This window comes from Rana temporaria, chromosome 3 (assembly GCF_905171775.1).
Source record: "Rana temporaria chromosome 3, aRanTem1.1, whole genome shotgun sequence".
Lineage (NCBI taxonomy): Eukaryota > Metazoa > Chordata > Amphibia > Anura > Ranidae > Rana > Rana temporaria.
Window position 1 is genome coordinate 155,111,417 of NC_053491.1, and position 16,322 is coordinate 155,127,738.

Sequence of the window (16,322 nt, forward strand, 5' to 3'; positions counted from 1 at the left end):
GTAGCCACTCTAGAACATCTTGCACTTCAGAGATGAAAAGACGGAAGGGAGAGATAGAAAGTACATTACATTAATATTTAAACGTATTTATTTTATTTAATAAAAGCTGTAAGTTTAGCCTTCTGTTAACCGAAAATGTGTGGTAGTCACACCTATAGTTTCATCATACATGTGAATGTGATTCACTCTCCTTGTCACATGAGCACGAGGAAAGGATGAACTACAAAGACATTTTGAAATTGGACTTCCACTGCATACTTACGTCGCAGGAAGAAGTATGATCTGTTCATTTAGCTGGGGGTGGGCATGCTGCACGCAGGGGAGCACTGCCCGAGGGCCCCATGCCACTAGGGGGCCCCATCAGGGTTGCCAGCCTCAGTAAAACCAAGGACAGTATGTAAAAATCTGTGTTTTTTTTTTTAAATCCCAAGATTATAGCTGGAACAGATGCAGGGAAATAACCAAGACAGGAAACAAGTAATAGACTGATTTTATTGGCAGCAGGACAAGTACAATACTTACTAACAGTTCTTGGCAGATGCCATTACCCTCCATACAGTAAGTAAACCTAGCAGGCATAACTTTGCACAGCCACCGAGTAAAGGCACCTGCTATAAAAGCTGGTAAAAGCCACTTCTTTCTGAAGAACATGCTTTTCCCTATAAAGTGGTATCATTAAAATGTATAAACACTTTTAATTTTCAACTCCCTTTTTTTTTAATCATGATAGCTTATTTGTAACATGCAGTAGTCACACACTAAAAAGCAGTTTTTCACATTCTTGGGAAGTAGTTTACGCGCCGTGCTGTGTCATGATATAGCAATGCACATAAATAATGCTCGCCCACACTGTTTACACAAGATGTCAAACCAGCTCCGAAAACCCACGCAGCATCAATCTGCAAGTGAATGTCTATCATCTGTATAAATTGAAGTAGAGAGGAACATTAGTGTTTGGGACACACTTCGCTCCAGAGCTAATCTGGCCTGAATACATTTAGAAATAATGTTTTGTTTTTTTCTTAAATAAATAGCCACCCAAGCAAAAAAATAAAAAATAAAATTAAAATTCCATACGCTGCATTACCAATGGTAAGACTTAAAATTGTAGAACTATCACATGCTCATTAAAGAACCCATGTTGTGAAAACTGTGCAATGCAAAAAAAAGGACCTCATTACAGAAAGTGAAAGCAATATTGTTAGACACAGCCTACCAGATTCTGATTTGATGTGACTTGGAAACATGGAAAAGATTATCCGTTTGGTTGCTGCAGACAATACAGTATTTCTTTCATAAACTTTTTGATTGTAAGGTACATATTCACAATAAAAGGCCACTTTAACAAGAGAAAATGTAGCGGTTAAAGGCATTGTGCAAATTTTAAAAATCTCCCCGACCTGGAAAAAATGCAGGTGTTTAACCCCTTTCCCAAGATGATGCACATCACTTGGAGCCTGCAGACAACTTCTTTCTCATGAACATTCAAAACTGATGCCTGTTGTAGAGCCACAAGAGGAAAGCTATGACCAGTCACTAATCACTATGCAGAGGCTGTAAATCAGAGCATTTACTAGATATAGTTGTAACACTAGCTTGCCCAAGGAAATGTGCTGGCAGGCATTCCTCTGTGACATGATGCACCTAGCATGTTGCAGGATACATGCATATTGCGCTTACGGAATACTAAGGTGACCACAGATGTCCTTTAACAATAACCGCTTGCAGTAAGAACTCACTAATAGAACGATCAAGATTTGTTTTTGGTCCCCAGATCAGTGCCAGCTACACTGACAAAAATGTTCTATGCTTTTAGTGCAGCTGCACATGATGTTAGCCATTTTACTGGTATAGCTGTGTAATGGTAACGATAGAGAGTATTGTTCTAAGGTACAAGAAAACATATGGCACAGGTACACATACATTTTTGGAGGACCACCCGAGCACATCTGTTTCTGCACGTATCCAGCAGGAATCCAAGTATCCAAGTAGTAGGAACCCACTTTCCCCCTGCTTTTAGGCCTCAATCAGCCACATATGCAGCACCTGCACTTGACTACTGACCGGAGGAGTAGGAACCCACTTTTACCCCCTGCTTAAAGGGTTTAATGAGCCACATATGTAGCAATTCAGCAGCACCGGCACTTGACTGCTTTCCCATGGGTCATGAAAATTGTCTAAATAGGATGTGTTCCTGAGAAGGTGCAATGCACAGCCTTGGGCAAACTACCTATACACAGAACACTTCATGAGCGCTGATCATTAGATTCAATGAACCATAAAACTAGGGGGTGAAAGGGCCAGTCCACCTGCAGTTTGAGCTAGACACTGTTGGAGTTTTGGACATCCTTAGGAGCCCATGTACATCTAGCCCTAATACTGTGCACAACATTGGCATTCACTTGCTAATTGCAAATTGTTGGCAGTGTGGTAAGAGGATAGAAATGTTCAGTATTATTAGGTGTTAATAATTACCTGTAAATTTCCACTTACTAGTGTTGAAAAAAAGGATAACCGTTTTATAGTATAGTGGTCCTTTGTGAATGGAATGCTTTTTTGTTGTGGGTGGATTCTATTAAAATTAAATAATAGGTGATAACCTTGCAGGGAAAACACTGGATAAAAAAACAAACAAAAAAAAACGAACGTTGTGCTTGTGTATATTGTTTTGCAGAACAGAAGACTTTAACTTATTTTTCTTTCCGTTAGGTCAGGGCAGCATGTCATAGCTTACAATGTTGGGATTGTTAAGACTCTCTTGTCTTTGGTCAACAAAAGCAGTTCAAGTTGCAGAAGCCAAGTCTAAATTTGTCCATTGTGGGGGTGAGAAACATCTGAACATTACTGTTCAATTTCTAAATTATCGATTTTAATATCCGGAACCTTGAAGCCAACCACCTCCTCATATGTAATTTCTGAAAGAGAAAAAAAAAGAAAAAAAGAAAAGAGGAAAATATATTAAAACAATAATAATAAATAAAATAAACAATTTCAATAGGGCGCCTTTCACACAGAAGGACTGATCGGGTCCACCTGTCCGTTTTTTTAGACGGACCCAACCGGACCATCCATTGCCCTCTATAGAGTCCATTGACACCCGCCAACATCTGATCTGATCTACAGACAGATGGGGGAATCGATTTACCATCCATCTGGCAGATCAGATGACAGTCAGATGTAAACAGACAGGTGGTCTGTTTACATCTGACCGCCCATACAGGACAGCCGGCTGTGTCTATGTACGCTCTGCATAAGCGGAGTGTACACAGATAAGCCATCTGCCTGCTCGGGGGGGGGGGGGATTCCCTGCTGAATAGGTGGACTGGCAAAGTATGCCCCATGTGAAGGGGGCCTAGAGCACTGGCCCCACCCTAGCTCTCTGGTGATAAACAAGGTTGCTCACCACAACGAGGGGCCAAAAAAAGAAAACAAAAATCGCACCTAGTCTTAAAAAGAAACCTGGCATGTGAGAAATTTACAGGCAGCCATTCCTGATATTCTAAAAAATGCTAGTTGCCTGGTAATCGTGTTGATCAAATGACTAAATGTGGAACAAGTAAGCAGCCCCAAGAGTGGTGACTGGACATAATTGCTCTGGGTCCATGACTCAAAGTACTGAAGCCACTGGATCATTATGGCAGTCAGAAAACTAGCTTTTAAGACGAGGGCATCTTATGGACATATTCCTGCCATAATATGTTTCCCAAAAACTAAGGAAAGAAAGTTGGAAGTGAGGTTCTCCAGTGCCAGAAAGAAATGATGCAGGAGAAAGAGTCGAACAGAAGATAAGTATTACAGCCAGGGCGGATTTTTGGGATTTGGGCTAAAACCAATTGACCTCCAGAAGGTTTTAGCTTCATGACCAGGGCATTTTATGCTAATCAGCATGGTGCTACTTTAAATTGGCAACTGCTCAGCCTTGCAACTTCAAATTACATTTATATTTTTTTACCACTAATAATCCTCCTTTTTGGTGGTATTTGATCACCGCTGGGTTTTCTATTTTTTATTACATAAATGAAAAAAAAAAAAAAATAATAATAATAGTAATTGGGAAAAACAAACAATATTTTTAACTTTCTGCCTTTTAAACATGTCCAATAAAAAAATAAAAAGATACAATTTCTTGATAAATTTAGACCAAAATGTATTTTGCTACATGTTTTTGATAGAAAAAAATCCCAATGAGTGTAAATTAATTGCTTTTCATGAAATGTATAGCACCTTCAAAGTGTGGTGGGAAATCTGGCACCAACAGACTGACCAATTGACACGGACATCAATAGTGACACTAATACAGTGATAATACTGTACACCGACTGCAAAGGGGTTACCATTTGGGGGCAATCAACGGGTTAACAGTGTGCCTAACAAGTGTAATGTGAGTAAAATGTGCTGCTTTTAAGAGATCTGGCCACTTTTCCTCCCTGCAAACAGCCAGAGCATGTGTACAGAGTCCTATGTGTCTGTAAATTGGGACTGGCCAAATCATTGCCCGGGACTTGCTGCCAAAATTGTGCGGTAGTCAGAGTGGGTCGGGGTGCGCACATGCAGATCCTGAACTCGGCAGAAGCTGGAAGACAAACATGTAGTGATCCAGCCTGGCTGTGCCGCCCGCAGTACATGTACCGTAAGCGGGCGGCAAGCAGTTAATGACTGCTGTTGGCAAAACCTGTGCATTCTCGTCTATGCAAAATAAAAAATAAAAACTGCTCTACCTTTCCATTCATCAATAGTGCGCTCCTTATTCTCTGTAGATTCGTCATAAGGCTCAGCCTCTGGCTCATCTTCTGGATCATGATACTGTTCAAAGTAAGGGTGTGCAAGGGCTTCAGATGCTGTGATTCGCTTGTCACTATCCAGAATGAGCATCCTCTTCAGCAGATCAATGGCTTTAAAATAACATAAACACAATGTTTGTAAAAAAATTGTAAAATCAATAGCATTATCAAATCAAACATCCATGAAGCCAACAATCCATACATGGCAAAAACATGCACAGCACCGTCTTTAAAGGATTTTGTACTGATATGTTCCTGCGGACATATACAGTTCTAATTTAAATCTTGTTTTACAGAGCTTTATAATGCATGGTGGCACATTTTTAACCATTAAATGTCACACAATAAAAAACTGTATCTATGCCATGACTATTGTACAAATTGGAATATCACATGTGTGGTGATACAGATTTTACTGTCAAACCATCTCAGATGTGCTTCTGGACCTCTTCAAATTCCAGCATCAGTTAAACAAGCTGCCTGGCTTAAAGGACCTCAAATCAAACTGCAGTATTTCTTAACCAATGTTATGTCTAGCCTAGGCATACTTTAGCTTGTCAAACTAGATTTAGTGCAGAGGGGAAACACAAATCAGATCCCCAAAACACTTGCAGAAGAAATGAGGTCCGATTTCTAAACTTCGTGTTTGCACATTTAAAAACAAGGCAGCAATACCAGTATGCAACCCCAATTCCCCAAAAAAGTTGGGACACAGTGTAAAATCTACATAAAAACAGAATGCAATGATTTGCAAATCTGATAAACATTCAATATTTTCTAGTATGAAAAAATATGGGTTTAACCACTTAAGGACAAAAAGGATTTGCCCCCTCAATGATCAGACAATTTTTTGCGATTTAACAATTGCGCGGTCGTGCGACGCTGTACCCAAACAAAATGTACGCCTTTTTTTCCCCCACAAGTAGAGCTGTATTTTTATGGGGAGCATCCACTCGGGAGATGTATTGAGGAGCCCCCATGTGGAGGAGATCGAGGAGACAGGATACCTCTTGCTACATACCACTGAGAGACCCTGGGCGGGGGAAATAACCACATGCTACAGTGATCTCCATAACAATAGATCCATTGGAGTAGGTAAAAAGATTTGATTTAGGAGGTGGAGGATCCCTTTCTTTTATCTTCTTGGCACTTCTTCTTGGGTGATAACCTGCTTGAAGTCACGGATAATCACGGACTATCAACTCATAGAACGGACTGTCACTTATACTATGTTATTTTGGAATATCAGTTGCTTCTTTATTGATCAGTTTATGTTTCCAGTGTCACATAATTCAGCAGGAGCAATATTCATAATTTTTCACTGTGTCTAGTCACCTTGGACTTTTCTAGATTTTTATGTACAGATAAGAATTCATTTTAAGTGTTTTTTTGGTGTCAACATTTAGGTACATGTTTGCAAATTGTGTGCAATGCAGCGCAGCTATATTTTTTCTATATTTTCCTAGTGTGTGTATCTTGCATATCTAGTTGCGGCAGCTGTTGCACATCACTAATCATTTTTTTCACGTTATTTCAGAGACATGTTATATTTACATTCACTGTGACTGTGCAGTATTTCCTTTACACAGAGAGCTTTCTTTTGGTGGCATTTGATCACCTCTGTCTTTTGTTTTTTTTTGGCGCTATAAAAAAAAAATAAAATCACTATTTCCCCCCACCAAAAAAAATTCTTCATCAGTTTAGGCCGATATATACTGTTCTACATATTTTTGGTAAAAAAAAATTGTAATTGCAAAAAACTTATATTGATTGGTTTGCTCAAAAGTTTTAGCGTCTACAAAATAGGGGATAGATTTATGGAATTTTTATAATAATTATTTTTTTCTACTAGTAATGGTGGCGATCAGTGATTTTTAGCGGGACTGCGACATTGCGGCGGACAGATTAGACACTTTTTTGGGACCATTGACATTTATACAGCGATTAGCGCTACTGTATAAATATCACTGGCCGGAAGGGGTTAACACTAGGGGGCGATCAAGGGGTTAAAAGGTGTAACCTCATGTGTGCTCTAACTGTGGGGGGGGGGGGTGGTGGGACTGCCTGGAGGAGACAAATCGCCGTTTGTGCGACATAGCTACCAAACAAAATGGACGTCCTTTCTTCCCCACAAAAAGAGCTTTCTTTTGGTGGTAATTGATCGCCTCTGCAGTTTTTATTTTTTGCGCTATAAACTAAAATAGAGCGTAAATTTAAAAAAAAAAATATGCACAATTTTTTACTTTTTGCTATAATAAATATCCCCAAAAATGATATAAAACAATTTTTTTCCCCCCTCTGTTTAGGCCGATACGTATTCTTCTACATATTTATCAGGCAAGAATGGGACAACATTCCTCTTCCAAAACTTCAGCAACTGTTCCCAGGTGTGAGTGCTGTTACAAGAATAGGGAATGCTATACCGTGGTAAACATGGCCCTGTCCCATTTTTTTGGAGATGTGATGATGCCATCAATTTCAATATCACCTTATTTTTTTTTCTTAATACGGTACTTTTTCTTATATTGGTTTATGAGATTTTCAAATCATTGCATTCTGTTTTTAGGTTGATTTTACACAGCATCCCAACTTTCTGGGAATTGGGGCTGTAGATTTATATTCTCATGTATGTACATAATTTTAATCAGTGCTCATACTGTTAGGCTAGATTTACAATATGTGGTAATATGCATAAATCACACACATTCCCATGGCTACCAGCATCTACAGGCAAACAGTGCTGCTCTTAATGCCCCCCCCCCTTATCTGAAAACGCAGCTCATTTTCGGGTGCGGGAAATCGCAGGTTACAAATGCATCATGAGATTTCTGTGCAGCTGCAATTTTAAAAAGGCGTAGGGACCTTTTTCCTGAGGTACAGCAGGCTGTGCCCCCTCAAATGTGAGCCGCACGATTGCATGTGAATCTAGCCTATGAGAAGAAGATATGTAGTGTTTTATCAGCAGCATAAACTAGCAGCTGGTTTCTAGGAATTTAGTTCTCTTTAGTAAAATCCTTTGGTTAGGATGAATCTCGCCCTTTGAAGGCATTCATTGAAAAGCTCTGTAGTGTAAACAAGGAGTCTGTAAGCTTTACACTGTACATATTACTGACTTACCTAGAGGGTTGGCACCACAAAACAACTCATTTAGATCTTGCTGTGGCATGTATGGCAAAGATTCAATATATCGTCTAGCCTGGTAATAGAACAGATGATTACTAATCACACAAAGATGACCATAAACAGATACAAGAAGCAGCTACAATGCTGTGAAAAAGTATTTGTCTCCTCCTTGATTTATTTTTATTTGTTTGCATATTTGTCACACTTAAATGATTCAGATCATTTGAAAAGTACACAAAGATATCCACAGTAAATACAAAATGCAGTTTTTAAATGAGAATTTCATTTATTAACCACTTCATTCCCAGAATTGGCTGCTCAATGACCAGGCCATATTTTGCGATTCAGCACTGTGTCACTTTAACTGACAATTGCGCGGTTGTGCGACGCTGTACCAAACAAAATTGATGTATTTTTTTCCCCACAAATAGAGCTTTCTTTTTGTGGTATTTCAGCTCTGCGGGTTTTTTTTTTTACGCTACAAACAAAAAAAAGAGCAACAATTTTGAAAAAAAAAAGGGCTGTTACTGATCAAAATGTTTTAATCTATTTTTTTTTTAATCGATTAATTTTGATTAATTATAACGCACATACAGATCCAACTACTTTTAGCTGATCTCCTCCTTGCAGGCTGAATCCCAGTGCAGCTACCAACCACTGGAAAAATAGATAGCAGGATACAAAACACACACAAAGGCAGCGCTCAATGGGAATAGCATTAAAACTTTTATTCACACTATAACGCGGTGTATTTTGCCGCGACAAATTGCGGCGTATTGTACCGCAACAAAACGAGTCGTTTTAACCTTTTTTTTTACAAAACATTGTTAACATTGTTATCTATGTCGAACGCCGAAAGCCGCCTGAAAAAAAGGGTCCGGGACTTGTTTTGAGCTTCAGGCGTACGGTGTTTCGGCGTTCGGCGTGGAGATGTGAACCATCTCCATAGACATCAATGTTAAATCACCCCTCCAGCGGCACGAGCGTCGGGCGTAAATACGTCAAGGTGTGAATGCACACTAACAGTGTCTTCAAGTAGGTAACAAAATAAATATTGTACTGGAGATAAAATCGATGTAGCTACATAAACTGTAAACATGGTGCGAGCAATACCAAATAGTAGCAAAAGCAGTCATGAAAAGCAGTCATGAAAACATGTAGCCAAGTATGATACTGGTATAAAAATGTGTACAACGATGCCACTGCTGAATCCAGATGAGGAGAGGTTAACATCAGTCCGTTGGCATGTAGACTCTCAGTGGGTGGTTGTAGAATCCCAGGTTGACAGAGAAAGTGCAACAGCCCTTGCGTGTGGCAGATACTGTAGTAAGGTCCCGCCGGCATGCAGATATGAAGGCACAGCAAAGGAACCCTTCAGATGGACACGGCAAGCCCCGCCAGTGTCTGTGACGTCACCAGATCTCCGACGGAACTCCCTGAAGGCCCAGAAAGCCAGCGGAGAGGTGAGTACCAATCAAAATAATTTTGATCGATCGAAAAAATTTAAGATTAAATCGATGAATCAATAGTTAGTTTCCACAGCCCTAAAAAAAAAAAGCTACTTTTTTTCTTAGTTTAGGCCGATACATATTCTTCTACATATATTTGGTAATACAAGTCACATATTGATTGGTTTGCGTGAAAGTTATAGCGTCTACAAAATAGGTGATAGATTTATAGCATTTTTATTATTATTATTTTTTTTACTAGTAATGGCGGCGATCTGCGATTTTTATCGGGACTTGCGACATTATGGCAGACACATCGGCCACTTTTGACACATTTTTGGGACCATTGTCATTCATACAGTGATCAGTGCTATAAAAAAATGCACCGATTACTGTAAAAATGTCACTTGCAAAGAAGGGGTTAACACTAGGGGGCGATCAAGGGGTTAATTGTGTTCCCTATGTGTGTTTCTAACTGTAGAGGGATGGGACTGACCTAGGAGGAAATTACAGATTGTGATTCCTATCTATTAGTAACTCACGATCGGTCTCTCCTCACAAAACAGAACAGGGATTTGTGTTTTTACACACAAACACACACACAAAGTCCCTGTTCTGCCTCTCGTGCCCGCAATCGCTAATGGCCGGCGACCACCGGTCACGAGCATCGGCACCTACGCTTAAAGGGACCAACGAACAGCTACGACGGTTTGCAGGATCTTGACAGTGGCTGGTCAGCAAGTGGTGAAGAGAAGAATCTGTCCAAACCTGTCTGGCCTGGCCCTATGTGAAAAAGTAATTGCACACTAAAACGTATAAAAGTGATTGTGTTACCCTTGGCGGCAACAACTGCAATTAAGCATTTGCAATAACTGGCAATGAGTCTTTCACATCCCTGTGGAGGGATTTCAGCCCTCTCTTCTTTGCAGAACTGTTTTAATTCAGCCACACTGGAGGGTTTTGCACCATAAATGGCCTGTTTAAGGTCATGCCACAGCATCTCAATTGGATTTAAGTCCAGACTTTGAATAGGCCACTCCAAGACCTAGATTTTGTTTTCTTTTAGCCATTTAGAGGTGGACTTGCTGGTGTTTGTCGGATCATTGTCCTGTTGCATAACCAATTCAATTACTTTTTCACACTGGGCCAGACAGGTTTAGACAGATTTTTCCCGTTAATAAATTAAATCATTTAAATCTGCATTTGGTATTCACTTGGTTTCTCTTTGTGTAATATTACAATTGGTTTGATGATATGAATCATTTAAGTGTGACAAATATGCAAAAAAAAAAAAAAAAATGCAGGCAAGGGGCAATTACTATTTCACAGCACTGTACACAGTTCTAAGCAAACAATTCACCACTACCTGTGCACATTGTCCAGTATATATTACTTACATGCTCAGATGAAATTTTCATAAGAAATTCAGAATTAGGCGTTCCAACAACTTCCATTATCCTTTTTAACTGGTCGATATCTGTTATTATTTAGGAAAATGATTACTCTGCAATCTTGCAGCAAAATATTTTGTGAACCATGGTCCATGAAAATGGATGGTAAGATGTGTATATTAAATTAATTTATTTATGATGCTGTGGGGATCTAAATACATAAGTACCAGTAAAGGATACAGTCATTCCCTGGAAAAAGAGCTTTGCCTTTTAAAAGCTCTGCCATAATGCATCCAACTGACCAAATGTCAACTGAAAAAAAAAAAAAGAAGGTTAACGTAGTTGTGAAAATACAATGTAAAATAGGCTTCTTTGTAAAGTTATAATTATGCAGGCGCCATAACTGCTTTTGCTTAGTTCAGAAATTATCGTTCCTACCTTTTAATAAGGTTAAAACATTCTGCCGTGTGACCATGCATTTTGTCTTACTGATAGCAGGGGGAGGGGTTGCAGGACCCTGTGCAGACATACCTTGTACTTGTATACCATAGTCTGTTCAGCCTGAGGAAAGATGCAGGCTTTGTAGGGGCATGTTCAGAGGCTGGGGTTGGGAGGGTGGAGGATAAACAAACTACCCAATACAGGCATGCTGTGTATCTGCACAATGTCCTGTACCTCTGAATGTCCAACCAAAAAGGATGAAAGCTGACCATGCTAACACAGATCAGCTTCTGTGCTTTGTGTGATCAGTTTAAAACCAGGAAGAAAGGTAACTGGCAGGATCAACCAGGTACTTCAGATAGGAGTAGTAGATGAAAATAATAGAGACTATGATTTATAAAATACACATATGCAAACACACACATAGGAAAAAACAATATTTAGGTTAACATACATTTAAAGGGCTTCACTTATCTTCAAAAGTTAAAAACATATTAATGCCATTAGTCAACATAACATAGGAAATGTATCATTTAATTACAAAGCAGAACACCTGCTCCATGTGCCTGTGATTTTGGGTAGCTTAAAAAAGCAAGACCCAGGAGGCCTGGCTAATAATGACTAGGTTCTAAATTGACGTCTCTATAGTTAAAACGAGGGACTCATTAAAAGTCATAGGAAATTTCTCGCCATGCTCAAAATTTACTTAAGCTGGACCTCAGACTAAACAGTTCACAATGAGTGTTAAAATCTAGCAAAAAAAACGTGCGACTTCTATAAAAAAAACAGCCTATTGGTGGTACTATTGTTCAGCCTAGCGCTCATCCCAAGCCCAGGTGAATGGCAATTATGACTGATGTTTTGCAAGAGGCGTAAAAGAGGCCAGCTTTCTCAAAACTGTAACATCCAACTCTGAAGAGGGGTGAGGGCCTTCAACACCATCTGTCTTCCACATATGCCGCTATTTTATCTTCTATACTCTGACAACAACTTGACAACAGTTGACACCTTCAGCCATGTAAATCAAAGGACTGACACCTATGCAGAATTTCTGACACCAAGGATGGAATTCTGTAACTAGAATAAAGTGGCTCTATAACTGCCACAGCTTCCATCCTTGGACAATCAATATCTGCCTTGAACATTCTATTGTGACTGGATCATGGTATCTATGCGGCTGTATGGACTATGGATATAAAATACTGGGATTTGTTCCGGACATGCATTGGAACTAAAGAGTTGGCTTAAATAAGCTGCAAATAAAATAAGCTGTAAATTGTCTTTAACAGCTGAACGTGACTACTACTAGCTACAGTGCCTTGAAAAAGTATTCATATCCCTTGACATTTTCCACATTTTGTCATGTTACAACCAAAACTTTAAAAGTGAATATACTCAAGCGCTGATAGGAATAAACAAACAGGTGATATTAAATGATAAGAGCTGCAACTATTCAAAAAAGTGTTCTGACATCACCAATAGATTAAAAGGACATCTCAGACTGTGATATAGTTCCAATGTGCAGACAAAAAATTGTATAAACCACCACCACCACTTTGAGTTGCCTGCTCACCTAAAGATAATTAATCAGTGTGGTTCACTTTAAACACTTGGCGCCCACGCTATAGCCGAATGATGGCTACAGCGCGGACCCCAAATTCCCGGGAGGACGTCAATGCGTTCCCTGATCACTGAGACTCGGGTGATCACAGATCCAAGCAAGGGGCCGGTCCCGGTCCTTTACCACGTGATCAGCTGTCAGCCAATTACAGCTGATCATGTGATGTAAACAAAAGCCAGTAACTGTTTTTTTTTTCTCCTCACGCTAACAGCCCAGGTGCCACTGGAGAAACTCCTAAAAGTGGCAAATTAATGTTTACAGGGGAGGAAGGTACTGAGCAGGTGCGGCCAGAGCCTCCTGTCTCAGGCGGTGCCGTTTTCTTGCTCCTAGTCCCTGATCCCTTTTTAGTGGAAGACATATAAAGCAAGAAGCCGAGGTACCAAAATGCATGTATTGCTGTGCCGAGTTTAACATCTAAGCATGCAACTTAACACACAGACTGTATGCATAGAGTGGGTGCCTCTCATTTGGTAGTGCCCTAACAGCCACCTAGAGCTTAGGTGCCCCCAATGCTGCTGTGTCCCGTGGGAAGATCTGCTGCTGACCTCCTAGATGAATTTGTGGCTCTTAGAAAGTGCCATTCCCTGCACGCACCCGTGCACGTCTCTCTGCTACCCTCCCCTTCCTGTGCAGATAAAGCACGCCCCCGTGCGCACACGTGACCCAGACACAATGGCGACTGCCTGGGAGCCTAACCGGCTTCCCCCTGCCTTCTGGGGGCTTCTTACTGGCATCTGTGGGGAGAGCATCGGTGGCCGTGTTCAGCAGAGCTCTGCGGAGGAAGTGTGCTTGTCCAGCGGATCGGACACTTTTCTGAATGAGGCGAGTCAAAACTCAGCTCTTTACTCCCTCTAGTGGCCCATTTTGAGAAGACACTCCTCAAAATTTTGAAATGGTCCTTCAGATAAATCCTTAGGCTCCTTTTCTTCTTACCTTAATCCCCGCCGCAGGTTTTTCTGATGAAATATTTTCAGACAGTACCAATCTTCACCCCTCTTGGCGGGCTTTGTGTGCCAACCTTCAGGGATACACGTTTCCTATTTAAAGGAGACTTCCCCCTGGGCCTTGTAAAAGACTCTGACCAGGACTTTAAGTCTTAATACAAAAAGTCCCGGACACCAGAGCCCAGTCCTCCGAAGAGAGACATTACAGGCGACGCCTCTTTGCAGGAGGCCCGGATCCATTCCAGTTTTGGCATAGCTTCATAGCCTCTTGGATGGATCCAAAAAAAGGCATAGCTCCTTAGCCCCGAAGGGGCGTGAATACTTTTTCAAGGCATTGTATACCATGGCTTGGATAAATTAGAACCTTCACATTCAGCACTGACATTTATTAGGGTTCTGAGAATATTCTGCACCAGTATTGTTAGATTTTTGTAAACAGAACTAGTACAAAGGATCTCCTGAGCATCATTTGGTTACCTGTCTGGTTATAGTGCATCCAGTTTAACATGATCTCTGGAGCTCTGTACCACCTGGTTGCTACATAACCAGTCATTTCATCATCTGTCTGTCGTGCCAGCCCAAAATCTAAAATCTCCAAAAAAAATAAAAAATTGAAACTGTAAGACAGCGATATTTGACATTTGAGAATCTTTTCCACTTTAAAAGGGAATGTGAAGTGGTGACTCTTACCCTTAATTCACAATCTTCATTTACTGCTAAATTGCTGGGTTTTAAGTCCTATAGTACAATAATAGGATTTAGGTATTAGAACAGAGAAACAGTTCTAGTCACGCAAAAATAATGCTTGCATACAATTTTTCTACAAATCTTGTAAAATAAATATCCTGTCTGGTTTCTGTTAGGAAAATATATTACAGACGGATCGGTGATAAGGCTGCAAGTATAAAGTGTCCTTATTTGTGTATGCCAACTAACTTCAGAATGTCATTTGTCCAGTGCACTTTCACGCAACAGGTGAGGTTTAGCCTGTTTTTTTTGAAGCAGCATAACCGTCTCATCTTATTTTTATTTTGTGGCCCAAAATTTAGTCAATAGGCCATTCAATGTAGTTTGAACTGGTGTTAGAACAGAGGAATTTTGCTAGTTAGGAAGTAAAGCAGGAACTTGCTGAAAAGGATGTACCGTTTCATATTATTATGAAACGTGGAATATCAGGTCCTGATAGCTGGATTTAATATAACTTAAAAGGTGAAGTCCAGCCTGAGATTTTTAGGCTGGGCTTCTCCTCTGGATCACAGGATATTCATTTTGCACTCCTGTGACCCGTTTTCAGCAGAGAGCGGGGCTGAAGTCCGCTCTCCGCTGACGTCACCACCATCTGTTGGGGCAGCGCATCATCACGACTTCCAAGTCGAGATACGCCAGCTGCCCTGATTGATGGCTGTCTCAGCATATTAGCGAGCCGCTGAGATGGCCGCTCCCTGCCCCCCCATCAGCCTAATGCTGCATTCACCGAAGTAAGTATGAGTAGGAAATAAAAAAAATCATACTTCTCTTTTAAACTATATTAGAAAACTGATTCCTGCAATCAAACAGTTGTTTGGTATGAGTACATCCATTGCTTTATTTTGAACAAATAAAAAAAAAGTCTCAGCCTGTTAGCATAATTAGGCATGTGAGCTCCAGGCTGGCTTTAGCACATCCACCCAGCTTTTAGTCTTTCATCTTTCTAATGTCAAACAAAAGTGGAGTGGGAGTAAATTTTAGAGGGCTGTCTTCAAGACTGACTTTTTAACAGTACTTCTTTCCCACAAAAAAGACTTACTATATTGGTGATATGAGGGAGGACGTTGTTGTGTCATTATTGAAGGCTTTGGTAAACCAGTTTATGAGATGTATGGGCTATCTTTACATTACAAAGAACAAGTTAGCAGACTTGTGGATGCCCCAGCTAGCTCATAAGGTGTGGAAAGAAACATTCCTCTCTCTTCTTCCCCACCAAATTATTTAAACCCCCTTTTTCTGTTATAAACAAGTCAGGTGCCTGTCAACACTTGGCTCAAATTTTGAGAACGCGGCCCCATTCTAAACACTCTGTTAAGCAACCATCCAGTGCCATATGGCATACAGACTGGTAAACTCACCAGGAGATGAAAATCTCAGGTATGAACTGGCCTACTCTGTGTAAAACCTTCATGAATTTCAGGTATGGAGGTTTTATACAGTTACAGGTCCAGCTTGAACCAAAGTAACTATGTACTGAATATCCTATACCTGGCCATTGCCCAAAAGGGAAATCACAGAAGTAGAGACCACTACTCCAGTGATCTTTACTTGCTTCAAGGTCTCCTGCTGAGCATCTGCCCTGCTGCATTCTAAACACAGGAAGTTGGCAGCTTGGAACAGGCACCATTCAGAGAATGCATTTTCAGAATGAATACAAAGCATTCTCTGATTGTATATTATGGAGATGACAGAAAGGCATTTTTTGAATGGTGCCTGTACCGAGTGGCCAATCTCCTGGGTTCAGAATGTAGCAGGCCAGCTGTTCAGCATGGGACCTGGAAGCAAGTGGATATCACTGGAAAAGTGTTTTCTATTTTAGTGATTTC

The 16,322-nt window shown here is 40.4% G+C and overlaps 1 protein-coding gene across 2 annotated transcripts in view; it reads right to left on the minus strand.

The window, feature by feature from the left end:
- Positions 1-472: 472 nt before the first annotated feature.
- Positions 473-16,322, minus strand: part of MAPK11 (mitogen-activated protein kinase 11) — a 64,858-nt gene continuing 49,008 nt past the window's right edge. For both annotated transcript variants that reach the window (XM_040343683.1, XM_040343684.1), the window contains 7 exons: positions 14,440-14,487; positions 14,227-14,341; positions 10,984-11,055; positions 10,750-10,829; positions 7,899-7,977; positions 4,719-4,892; positions 473-2,915 (listed from right to left, as the gene is read on the minus strand). In XM_040343683.1, coding sequence (XP_040199617.1) covers positions 2,842-2,915; positions 4,719-4,892; positions 7,899-7,977; positions 10,750-10,829; positions 10,984-11,055; positions 14,227-14,341; positions 14,440-14,487 — 642 coding nt within the window. In that variant the 3' untranslated portion in view covers positions 473-2,841. The remainder of the gene's footprint in view (positions 2,916-4,718; positions 4,893-7,898; positions 7,978-10,749; positions 10,830-10,983; positions 11,056-14,226; positions 14,342-14,439; positions 14,488-16,322) is intronic.